At 42.8% G+C, this 13,202-nt stretch overlaps 1 protein-coding gene across 1 annotated transcript in view; it reads left to right on the top strand.

Annotated features, from left to right (window-relative positions):
- The window catches only part of CEMIP (cell migration inducing hyaluronidase 1), a 160,571-nt gene that overhangs the window by 111,577 nt on the left and 35,792 nt on the right, over positions 1-13,202 (top strand). The window contains exon 11 of the mRNA XM_033167983.1: positions 1,069-1,260. Within this exon, the coding sequence (XP_033023874.1) occupies positions 1,069-1,260 (192 nt within the window). The remainder of the gene's footprint in view (positions 1-1,068; positions 1,261-13,202) is intronic.

Raw genomic sequence — 13,202 nt, 5'->3', positions numbered from 1 at the left:
AAGCATCTAGTACAGTCATACCTTGGTTCTCAAACTTAATCCGTTCCGGGAGTCCGTTTGACTCTTCAAATTGTTCGAAAACCAAGGCACAGCTTCCGATTGGCTGCAGGAGCTTCCTGCACTTAATTGGAAGCCATGCAAGCCGTGTTGGATGTTCGGCTTCCGAAAAACATTCACAAACCAGAACACTTACTTCCGAGTTTGCGGCGTTCAGGAGCCAAAATGTACGAGTACCAAGGTGTTCGAGAACCAAGGTACGACTGTAATCTTAAAGGTCTCTAAAAGGATACGGGAAATCACAATAGTGTGGCCTACATAGAATGCTAGTCAAGATAGGACTTTCCGTTATACATGCTCAACAATTCCAAGAGTGGCACATTGGCATCACCAACACCCACCTAAAACTCCACTGAAGTGTTTCACAAGGTGCTCAATATCTCTTCCCTCCATCAAATATAAGCAGGAGGGTTAATTCTTGTGGTGAATGCCATCAACACGGGAGAAGCGACAATTATTTCAGAAAGCGGTTGTTTTATTTTGCAGCCGTTCATTTTAAGCAAGCCAGTGATTCCATGCAGTTCTTTTTACCTTCATTTTTCAAAAGGCAAAAATAGAAGGAAAAGAAAGATGGCTGTTTGTTGATCAGCATGAGGAAACCATTGTATTATGCTGAAGACAGCTTCTGCAGCATCTTTAAATGACAGCTCTGAGCAACCGTAAATGCTGGGTCTGTGAGGGTGTGGTGCCGTGGGCCCACAAAGAGCTGCATTTAAATTTAGTGAAGGGGTTAGTGGAAAAACACACTTGCCAGTAAATAATGAATGGAGCCTATTTTGTTTCGCTTGTTGAGTTTTGCACATTAAAAAAGAACCCGGCGGCATGGTTGGAGGAGTTGTCTTGTATTTCCTTGGGGCCAGTCAACCACTCACTTTTGTTGGTGTGAAACATGTCCTATAAGATTAAGTGAACAATCTGTGAAGTATTTTAAATATCCTGTCTCTCCAACCCCCCCCCCCCTCTTCCCCAATTATTTATTTTGTGTGTGTGTGTACTGTGTTGGCTATCCAGTGAGACCCAAGCTTACAGTCATGGTTGACACCAATGTAAACAGCACCATCTTGAGACTGGCTGATAATGCGCAGTCATGGAAGGTTGGAGACAAGATAGTTGTGGCCAGTACAGATTATTCCATGTATCAAGCCGAAGAATTCCAGATCTTGCCCTGCAGAGCCTGTGGACCCCATGAAGTCAAAGTGGCGGGTAGGTCATCGTACTGGAATTCATGATTTTGATGTCAATGATGCTGCACAGTTTGTGTCTCTTGCTGCTTCCCAGTGACCTGTTTATTAAGCATTCAGCCCGATTTATTTGCAGGGAGATTAGATGAGGTTTCCCATTTACTGAGCATTCATTCTGATGTGTTTGTGGGGAGGTTAGATGATACAGCGGTACCTCGGGTTACAGACGCTTGAGGTTACAGACGCTTCAGGTTACAGACTCCGCTAACCCAGAAATAGTACCTTGGGTTAAGAACTTTGCTTCAGGGTAAGAACAGAAACCGTGTGGCAGCAGCGGGAGGCCCCATTAGCTAAAGTGGTGTCTCAGGTTAAGAACAGTTTCAGGTTAAGAACGGACCTCCAGAACGAATTAAGTTCTTAACCCGAGGTACCACTGTACTGCGTCAAGCAGTTGTTGCCCCACACTTTTCAGTATCTCTTCCCATTACTTTCCTCATTGCAAAATGTCTGGTGATGGTGGGGGGGGGAGGGGTGCAGACAGGTTTGTTGCGCAAGAACACAAAATCAGCTTTAATTTCACAAATGGCAACAGTCTAGAAGCACCCTCTCTCTTTTTGTCTGCGTTATTTTTAAACCTCGTGCCTAAAAATCAGTGAACCGTTCAAATTCCTTGTAAGCTTGTGTCTTTCCATTAGGGAAAAGGGACTGGGATGTTGGGTTTTAAAATAAGATTGGATAGCAGATAAACAAAGCGGACAAGGAGGAAAAGAGGAGATAAATAACAGCAGCCAAGAGACAGAGAAAAAGCTTGGATTGAATGTAACAGTGAAGGAGTCAGTGCAATGATGATGATGTTGTTGTTGTTGATGATGATGATAGAGGTGTTATTCAGAGAAGTTGAACCCTAATGAAAGGGAGGAAATGGAGTGCATAAAACTGGCCTACCTTATGGGATTGTTGTAAGGATCATTGATAAAATGAACAACCAGCACTATGTAAATATAAGCAGTGGTCCTGTTGTTGTCAGAAATTTGGTCAACACCGTGCTATACAAAACACAGCCCCAAATATAGGTCACTCCTTGACAACCACATGCCCCCATTATATACATTGTAACCTGCTCAGTAAGACCTGTAGCTGGCCCTTTGTGAAATGGGCTGAAAGGAGCTTGGTGCTTTGTGCCAAGGGAAATGTTATTCTGGTTTCAAATGCATCATAGGCTCATGACTAAAGATGGCAGGCTCTCTGTGAGAAAAATGTATCAGCAGCGTTGACGGTGTTTTTCCCCCTTTCCCCAGAAACACTTGGATGATTGGGAAAACCACATGAAATGCTTGTGACACAGGTTACGTCATGAGAACAATCTTGGGCGGTAGTCAATGAAAACAAAGCTGGGACAGGGTGTATTGCTTGGGTTCCACTAGTATCTGAAAACCATGCTAGTGGGGAGTTGCAGAAGGAAAGTGGCAGGAGAAGGGTTAAGCACCTCCCCCCCCCCTCCATTTGCAGTTTCTCTGCTAAAAATGGCATCCTCCCAGCACTGCTTTGCAGTGGAGAAGTGTTGGCTGGCTTCTGAGAATCCAAGTTGGTTGCACAGTGCTGGCCTCGGTTGCATAATGAGGTGGCATCGATGGAAAATTCCTCCTGTCTCTAGTTCACTGCCCTGTGCAATAGAAACAGGAGAACTGTTGAATATCTTTTCCTGGACTTCTCATAGAAAGTGTTGATAAACATTAGTCAGGGAGAGTTAGGGATAAAGGATGTATTCAACAAAGTTTTATACAAAATAGGCCCATAGAAATCAATGGACCTAACTTAGTCATGTTAATTAATTTACTCTAAGTCGTGCTCTGGTCCATGGGGTCACGAAGAGTCGGACACGACTGAACAACAACAAAGACTTAGTTTTATGTCTTCCGCGGAATCCTGTTGCACTTCAACAGGTTTGGAGTCAATCATTCTGTAATGGTTTCTAGTAATATTATTAAACAGATGATAGCTCAGCTACGGATAGGCATTGCTTCTGAGTTTTTGAAGCAGACAAAATTGCAACTAGTAAATATTCTTTTCTTCTCACCGCTACAGCCTGGTATTGGGGAAAGCGGTATCAGTTGATAGATAGATGTTTATTTACAGCCATAGGCCCATACAAATAAAACACATACCGTATTTTTCGCTCCACAAGACGTACTTTTTCCCTTCTAAAAAGTAAGGGGAAATGTCTGTGCATCTTATGGAGCGAATGCATGGTCCCTGGAGCCGAATTGCCTAGTGGCCAAAAGCAGATTGTGCTCTTTTTTTTACAAAGAGAGAATGGGGTGTTGAAAGGAAGCCGCTGAACAGCTGTTCAGCAAGTGATCGGGGGAGAGATAAGGCTCCCTTTCCAGCCCCGCCCCCTTGCCCTGGCCTCTATTGTTGAATGCAGAAGGAGGCTGTTTGTTTCCCGAGTGACATGTGACTGGCTGATTAGATTATCTGTCTGGAAACTGTAGAAATGGCTGTAGGACTAGAAGCTGCAGAACTGTGAGTTGAACCCCCAAAAAACGGGGCTTTTCCTCTTTGAAAAAGAACCTGCACCACTTTCAGCTGATCCTCAAAAAAGCAGGGCTTTTCCCTTTGCAAAAAAAGCTGCACCACTTTCAGCTGATCCTCAAAAAAGCAGGGCTTTTCCCTTTGCAAAAAAGCTGCACTACTTTCAGCTGATACTCAAAAAGCAGGGCTTTTCCCTTTGCAAAAAAAGCTGCACCACTTTCAGCTGATCCTCAAAAAAGCAGGGCTTTTCCCTTTGCAAAAAAGCTGCACCACTTTCAGCTGATACTCAAAAAAGCAGGGCTTTCCTCCTCTAAAAACTAGGTGCGTCTTATGTTCAGGTGCATCTTATAGAGCGAAAAATATGGTAGGTAACAAACTTATGCAAGGTAGGTACATCAGCTGATATAACATATCGCATACCACAGTCATCCCAAATGATATTAAAAAATTAAATAGATAAAAATAAATGTGTATTTACAATAAAGTGGGATAACATAATATACCTTTACTTAGTTGTGCAGTAATCCTTTGCGTCACTTTTGGGAGAGAACAGCGACCAGGTACCTTGCCACTTGCAAGGTCATATGAGGATCCTTATCTTGCAAAATTTGGGCAAGGTGAGATTCTGCTGGGGTACCAGGTATGAGTTGAATTTATTTCTGCCATGCCACTATAAAAACACAAAGGGGGAATGGTGGTAACTGTTAAGTTTGTTGCGTGAATAACATCCGCCTAATACAACCGCCTAATGGTTAAACTAGAGATTTGTGGTTTTATAACGCCTTTTGTGACTGAGTCAAGTGCTAATTATAACCAGTGTCCTCATCGTTTAGCGATATTTTCATGCACTCTGCATTAGGATATTTGGCCAAATGAGTTGAGCTGTTTTTAACAGTTCCTGCTAATAAATTATGCTGGCTTGACAAACAAAACTTCAGAGAAACAGACGGGAACTGGGCATCTACAGGCGGTCAGGAGTGGAGCGTTCAGCTGTGTGCAATAAGTATTTCACACTCTCACACATGAACACCTACCCTGAATGAGTGAAGATAAAATAACTTGAGTGGTGTAAGTGAAGACAGCTATTGAGGCGTTGTACCCAGAAGAAGACTGATAAATTGATGTCGGGACAGGAGTTGCCTAACTCGAGCAGCCACTGCAAAATTCCACCTCATGCTTTCATCATATGCTGTCATAGGTGCCAACTCCCTGGGGCCCTGAGTGCCTGAGCACCCACAAAATTCCCCATGAAGGGGCCAGGCACCCACAAATTTCAGTGCCAGGGACATGCATACAGCATGGCTCCCATCGCCCGTGGGGCCAAGCTGGCACTCCTGTATGCTGTCAATGTTGCTGATGTTATTTTAATTTCAAAGGAACAGAAAAAGTGAGGTGAGCTTCCGTGTGAAGTTGTCGAAACATGGATGTCTAAGTTATTAGAATCTCACCCTTTTTAACCATCATTATGTGAACTTCAGGCACAGGTTATTTGGTCTAGAGGAGACTCTGCACAAGTTCAGAAGAGATTGCCAGTGGGGGAAGAGTCAATTTCTCACAAATTATCTCTAAGCATGAGTTTGGAATAAGGTGTGTTCCCAAAGCATTGAATACCCACCTCAGACGGAACAGATTAATCAGTAAAGATTTGCTGCACTGACCTCCAGTGATGGATGCATGTGAGAAGGTTTTAGGTTTAAATCAGGGTCTATTGGATGGGGACAAATTGGTTTTTAAAGAAATGATAGAAAATTATTGCAAACAATTAAAAAAATGCACAGTGTACTTTTTTAATAAAAGAAAGAAAAGGATTTAGATTTTTAAAACTTCTCCATGGACTTAATTTGTCCCGCACTGTCATTGTTCATGGTGCTTTGTGGAGCAAAAATATGCAAAAGGAGCAGGTTTATCTATTAGTACATTTATATTCAACATTGTTCCTTCACAGATATTACAGCAATACAAATGGGGTTCCATGGGAAAGCCCACAAGCAGGCATATGACCACATCTGCTTAGTTTCAGGAAGATCACGGTTCCTCCTCACACCAGGCCCATGCCAGGTCTTGAGGATCATACAAGCTGAAGGTTGCATCTGCACTATACATTTAAAGCAGTGTGATACCTCTTTAAGCAGCTTCTCTGCAAGAATCCTGAGAAATGTGGTTTGTGAAGGGTGCTGAGACTTATTAGTAGCCCCCATTCCCCTCACAGAGCTACATTTCCCAGAGTTCCTTGGGAAGAGAGATTGACTGTTAAACCACTCAGGAAATTGTAGCTCCGTGAGGGGACTAGGTGCCTCCCAACAACTCACAGCACCCTTAACAAACTACAGTTCCCATAATTCTTTTTTGGGGGGGCACTGTTCTTTCCTTACCTCACCCTATAATAAGCCGCTTCTACATACTTTGCACAGCTGATTTTCATGCAGAATTCTGCCTCCAGTTCATGGGAATGGGGCAAAAAGGTTCGGCAAAGTCCCTCTCAGTTGAACGATGTTTCTCAGCTTTCCTATCACTAATTAGGTGTTGTTTTTCTATGGTTTGTGTCCTCGCTGCCCCCAGGGAATGGATTCAAATTTTTTCATGCTGTGCATCTGGATTTCGAAGAACTCTGGAGATGCCCAGAGCGAAAGGCAGCAAAATGGAAGGCAGGAAGGGTGGGACAGGGTAGAAGATCAAACAGCAATAATTCCCAGCCTTATCTGCAGCTACGGAGCCACATGTGAAGTGTCCAACCCTTGATAAGTTTCACAAACGGGCAGAAATGATGCAACGCCCTTCTAATGTACGAGATAATAAATAACATGAATGAACTGGTGGGTGTCATTGTTCAGACCAGAACACCCTTATAATAGATGGCTGGTTACAGTTCATCTGTGAATGTATCTTGACTGTGTGAAAGTCCGATTATCAGCAGACCTCCGAGGCGGCTCAATCTGTGGGAATCCAAAAGTGTGGGAAAAGCTCATTAGAACTGGACATTTCTCAAATCAGATGTGGGGCTTGTTTCTCACGAGTTTGCCCATCTATACCCTTTTTATTTGTTTAGAAGGAAATGAGGCCATTTTGTCCTTGGTGGCTGACTGCATCTCGGACATGTATTATAATCCATAGTTATCGACTACTCTGCCAATAGAGATTCAGCAGGCAAATTCTGTTTCAATTTTTAAATGCCTGTTGAAAACTCTTTTATTTCATCAGGCCTAGGCAGGCAATTGAGATACAGTGGTACCTTGTGTTATGTACGTAATCGGTTCTGGAGGTCCGTTCATAACAGGAAACTGCTCATAACATGAGGTGCACTTGTGTTAATGGCGCCTCCTGCTGCTGCCATGCTGTCGGAGTGCAACTTCCGCTCGCATCCCAGGGCAAAGGTCGCAACAAGGGAATCTACTTCCGGGTTAGCAAAGTGCGTAACCCGCAGCATTCGTAACGGGGACAGTACGTAACACGAGGTATCACTGTACAGTAGTTGGAAAAATTCTGGTTTTAACTCTTTTACATGGTTTTTATATGCTGTGGTTGCAAACCACTCTGATTTTTTTAATGAATAACTGTATATATATTTTTTTATAAATAAATAGGTATATAAAATATGATAAAGCAGTCAATGAGTAGTGGTTATCATGGCAAGTGATAGGAGAACTTTCTCCAAACTTGTCTGGTGGTAACAAAATATCTGAACATATAGGACAAAAAGGTGGTGATCCATAATAATAATAATAATAATAATTAATAATAATAGAAGAGTTTGGATTTGATATCCCACTTTATCACTACCCGAAGGAGTCTCAAAGCGGCTAACATTCTCCTTTCCCTTCCTCCCCCACAACAAACACTCTGTGAGGTGAGTGGGGCTGAGAGACTTCAGAGAAGTGTGACTAGCCCAAGGTCACCCAGTAGCTGCATGTGGAGGAGCGGAGATACGAACCCGGTTCCCCAGATTACGAGTCTACCACTCTTAACCACTACACCACACTGGCTCTGTGTACATGATCTAGGTGCATTTCTCACAACAACCCTGCAAGGTAGGGATGGGGAACCTGTGACCCTCCAGATGGGCTTAAGCTCCGAACAGCCGCAGCAAACATGTTCAATGGTCAGGGATGATGGAAGTTGTAATCCAGTGATATCTGGAGGGCCATAGGTTCCCCGTCCCTGAGATAAGTGAAGTACATACTGCAGATGGTGAGAGTGGGGAGAGAGAGTTGCCTAAGGCCATCTACTGAGTTAATGAGAGAGGAGATATTTAAACCAGAGACTTCCTGATAGGGGTGTGTGATTTTATCATTTTCTGTTTCTCATTTTTCCAATCTTAAACTCAGTGCTCCACTTTTCCCCCCTCATGCAAATTCATCAGCATTCTACTGCGAATTTTAGTGTGCGGTTTCGCCTACTATGCACATCTTTGCAAATGAAATATTATCCCTAATAGTATTTGCATATTATTTTCACAAATATTTGCATTCGTATGCAAACCTTACCTTAGTATATGCATTATTTGTAGACATTTACTCAGCTGGAGATCTGCATTGCAAAATTCAGAGAAGTGTGAGTTTTGCAGGCTCACTTTGCATCTTGTTTTAGAAAGTGGGATTTGGGAAAGCGCTGCTTTAAATGTGAACTGAATCAAATTTCTCCCTTATAGCTACTTCCTGGTTTCCATAATTGATTCTCTTTCTATCATCTGTGCTACACCAGTTACCACCTGTCCTCCTATGCTTGTGTTCCTTCTTTCTCTCTTCACGAGTAGGTTTGCCAAAGTGCTAACTGGAGCACAGGAAATATATTCTGCTAGGTTGCCGCTTCTGATGGCTGCACATGCAATTATTTTGTTGTTGGTACACTGCATGTGCACGCAATGAAATGCGCACACGTGTGATAATCTACATCATCACACCTGCGTGTGCAGATAGTCATCCCATGCGGCAATGTACATATGGATTTCATGGATTTCCTAGATGTAATTATATAAAACTGCATTCTGCTGAGTCAGATCGTTGCTCTAGCCAGCACGTGGACTGACTGCTACTTTTACAAATGGATGCAGATTGTTCTTTCTAGCACAGTATATTTTGACTGCATTCCAAGGCCTGAAGCTCAGTGTTAAGTGATTTGCTTTGCATGTAAAAAAAAACCCCAAATTAAATTCTCCAAGAGGAAGGTCATCATAATATTTGATAGCACAGCTTTCAGAAAAAAACAACAACCCTGTGTCGAAATCTTTGCAGAGCTGTTGCCTGCCAAACCAATGCACGAAATTCACTAAATTCACTCGGTAACAAGGTAGCTTCATGTGTCTTAGGCTGCATTCGTAGTCATGTAGTCATGACTGTTAATATCCGTATGACATTTGAGCTTTTACACAACAAAGAAGTCACTTCGAGAAATGCAGCAGACGATTGCTCAAGTTTAGTGCTCGTTTCCACATTATTTGCTTTCAGAAAAAAAAAATATGTTTGCAAATCACATGGAAATAAGCACTAAACTTGTGCTATATTTGGCTATACTTTTGGCAGGGAAGCTAAAATATAGTGAGGAAATTAACAGTTATGGAAACATCAGGAAACAGAATTGACTTCCACGGGAACTGCCACCTTAGGTCTTTTATTGCCAGACAACCTGGGGCTTAAATCCAGCAGAAACTTTTTGAATGCATTACACGTGCTCTGCTTGCGACCCACGCACCCCTCCCCTCCCCTAATTTATACAGCAGGCCATGTGTGGAAGAGTGTGCAAAACTAAACAGTGTGGCTGGTGTCACAATAACTGTTTGTCTGCATCCACCAAGCGAAAGCCTTGACGGTACACTCTAACCGCAGACCTCATTTACAGTTCTTTGGGGTGAGATGTTCTTGCCTCCGATATGAAGAGCTTTCTTTCACATCTGTCTCTCTGATGTGCCCCATGGGGCTGGTTGCTCACCAAGCGCCTAATGTAAATTGGCAGCTGGCCCTGCATTCTTGTTGCCCCAAACAGAGCAAAAACAGAATTTCTTGCCACAACAGGTCTCTTGTGCGTTAAAAACAAACACAAAACCCTATGCTGCCTCTCTCTGGGTTTATGGATATCACATTAAAGAAAATAAAACCTGCCCCTTCCCCCCCAAAAAAGCTAAAAGGGATAAAAAATTTAAAAAGTAAACAGTACAAAACAATAGCAGCATAAGAAAGTACACATATAGCTCAGATGGTTAGAGCAGGGTGCTGATAACGCCAAGGTTGCAGGTTCAAACCCCCCCTATGGGGTGGTTGCCTATTCCTGCATTGCAGAGCATTAAACTATCAAGCTCTGGGTCCCTTCCAACTCTACAGTTCTAGGATTCTGTATCCCAGCGGTGGAACAGGATGATGAAAATGATAGCTGTCATTTACTGAACTTATATCCAACCCTTCCTCCATAAGGAAGCAGGGTGGCAAACAAAGCAGAAACGTTCTAAAAACAATTATAAACAATAAATAAATCTAAAAGCAGTTTGGGTCAAAAACATTCTTCCATCCAATGATCTTGAGATTTCCAATATAGCACTCTGCTGTTTTCTAAAAGCCAGAAATGAGCTACATAAAGAAATCTCATCAGGGACACTGTATTGCAACCACCCAGAAACCCCTGGTCTATGCCACAGATGTATTTTACTTCCCATAGCAAAGCAACATGGATCAGACCCTTTAATAGTCATGGTGTGGAGTTTCTATGAGGAGAGGTTCCGGGATAATTTAGGTCCCCTGCAATAAGGGCACTATGCGTACCTAGTAATCCATATTACAGCACCCACTCCAGATTCATCTCATTGTACGAAAATAAGAAGAGCGCTGCTGGATCAAACCAAAGGACCATCTAGTTGAACATCCTGTTCTCAGTTCAGTTTATTTATTTCGGCTTTAAGCCCATAGACATAACAAACAAGAACAGAGAAAACGCGCACAGTCTGATTTACAATTGCTAACAACAAAATAGGTTAAAAGATATACAAATTAAATAACTTATAATGGAAATTTAAAAATTTCAAGTTGTGTATAACAATCCATTGCGTCTCTTGAGTGTCACTACTGAGGTTAAAATTTTTGAGTTACAATCGTATCAGAATCTTGCAACAAAAGAGCAAGGTGAGCCTCTTCTAAATGCCCCGGCAGTTTTGGAATTAGTGGAAGCAATAAATTCTTTCGGGCAGCACAATATAGAGGGCAAATAAACACTATGTGATGTAGGGTTTCAATCGAGCGGTTATCACAGGTACATAAAGCCGAGACTTGGCCCTTAGCAAAATCTATGAAAAAGGACGTTTGAGGGGAAGTCATTAAAACGTGCTTTGATAAAAGTAAAGCGGTGGCTAGCAATAGAGAGAGATGTTAAATAAGCTGGAACTTCCAATGAGGGAACAATGCCAAGGAATCCTGTTCTCACAGTGGTCAGGTACCTATGGTAGGGTTTCCATACTTCATATGGCAAAAATCCGGGCAGAAAAGTTGATGAGCCTTTTTGGCAATGTTGCAAAAACAAACAAACAAAAAACACCCGCTTTTGAACTATTTTTAAGGAAAATCGGCATTATTATTATTATTATTATTATTAATCTGTACCCCACCCATTTGGCTGAGCTTCCCCAGCCACTCTGGGCGGCTCCCAAACGAATGTTAAAGCAATACAGCGTTAGATATTAAAAACGTCCCTAAACAGGGCTGCCTTCAGATGTCTCTTAAAAATAGGATAGCTGCTTATTTCCTTGACATCTGATGGAAGGGTGTTCCACAGGGTGGGCGCCACTACCGAAAAGGCCCTCTGCCTGGTTCCCTGTAACCTCACCTCTCGCAATGAGGGAACCACCAGAAGGCCCTCGGCGCTGGATCTCAGTGTCCGGGCTGAATGATGGGGGTGGAGACGCTCCTTCAGGTATACAGGACCGAGGCCATTTAGGGCTTTAAAGGTTGACACCAACACTTTGAATTGTGCTCGAAAATGCACTGGGAGCCAATGTAGATCTCTCAGGACCGGTGTTATGTGGTCCCGGCGGCAACTCGCAGTCACCAGTCTAGCTGCCGACAGGGGCTGCCACATGTCTGGGAAGCCCACAAGCGAGACCTGAGTGCCAAAGCCTTCTCTTCACTTGTGATTCCCAGCAAACTGATATTCAGAGGCAACCTGCCTGTGACAATAGAGGTAGTACAAAAAGCCACTATGTCTAGCGATGAATGATAGCGTTGCCCTCCGTGAATTTGACCAATCCTCTTTTAAAACTGGCTGAGTCAGGGGCCATCCTGACAATTTGTGGGAGCAAATTTCTCAGCTGTGAGTAATGCAAACGTTGTAAACTTGACAGAATGCCGAGATTTTGCAAGAACCGGTTCCCGAGTAAGATTTTCATTTGATTCTGCGTCGTTTATTCTGGTGGGAAAATCCTGGGATTTTCGTGGCAAATATTGAGTAAGGGCAAAAAAGGAGAAGGAGGAAGGGGGATGCATAGGATTGAAGAAGGAGGCAATCAGTGTTTTAAGAGCAGGTAAACGAAGAAAGCTGAATGCGAGACCCAGAAGAGGAAGGAGAGGGAAGCACAAGTCATTCCTGGGTTCTGTCTGGAACAGTCCTATTGAACATCCCAGCCTGGTTCTTGGCTATTTGTGTGTGTCTTTGTGTGTGTGTCACACAAATTTCTAGTTTCCCTGCTGATGGCATCACTTGCCAAATTAACCTCCTGCAGAAATAGACGTTCTTGGTGTGTTTTAATTTACCATCAAGCATTCCAGGAACCCAGTTTAAAGCTATTGTCTGGGGTGAATGTGGTATCAATACTCCGTAAGGAGAGGGCAGCGGAGGACAGAAACCACCTGAGACCCATTTCCTTATCTTGAATTTCCCCCGAGTCGGCAAAAGCACAACAAGAAAACAAACACCCAGCGTGTGAGTTTTATATATAGAACTCCCTTAGAGCATAGTCAACATTCTTGTTGGCATTTAGCATTCTTAGCATGTCTCTGCAGGTGTTAAATAAAACCCAAGCACATGCAAACCTGAGATCTTCTTATTCTAAATCCCAGGCACGTGTACCTTTCATAAAAAGAGTTTTGTAGAATCCCCAAGACATTTATTTTGGGAAGCTTGCCCCATGCCTAGGGATAGCTAAATCTTACAAATTCTGGTTTTGCTCCTTTCCTCATTTTTCCAATCCCCACAGTTTTCAGTGCTCCAGATTTCCATATTAGTTTGAAACCAGCATTTCAGCACAAATTTCTCCCAACTCACCATGTTTGTATGCAATTTTGCCTAATACGTGCATTTTTTGCAAAGCAATTCCCCCTAATATAATGTGTTTTTGTATTTTTTTGCAGTAATATATGCATTTCTATGCATGATTTACCCTAGTGTATCTATTTCTGCACATGTTACCTGGCTTCAGAACTGCACTGGGAAATTTAGAGGAGTGTGAATTTTGAAGGATGG

The sequence above is a fragment of the Lacerta agilis genome, chromosome 13, assembly GCF_009819535.1.
Source record: "Lacerta agilis isolate rLacAgi1 chromosome 13, rLacAgi1.pri, whole genome shotgun sequence".
NCBI classification, from domain to species: Eukaryota; Metazoa; Chordata; class Lepidosauria; order Squamata; family Lacertidae; genus Lacerta; species Lacerta agilis.
The sequence above is the reverse complement of the archived record's forward strand: the minus strand, read 5'-3'. Positions and strand labels throughout refer to the sequence as shown.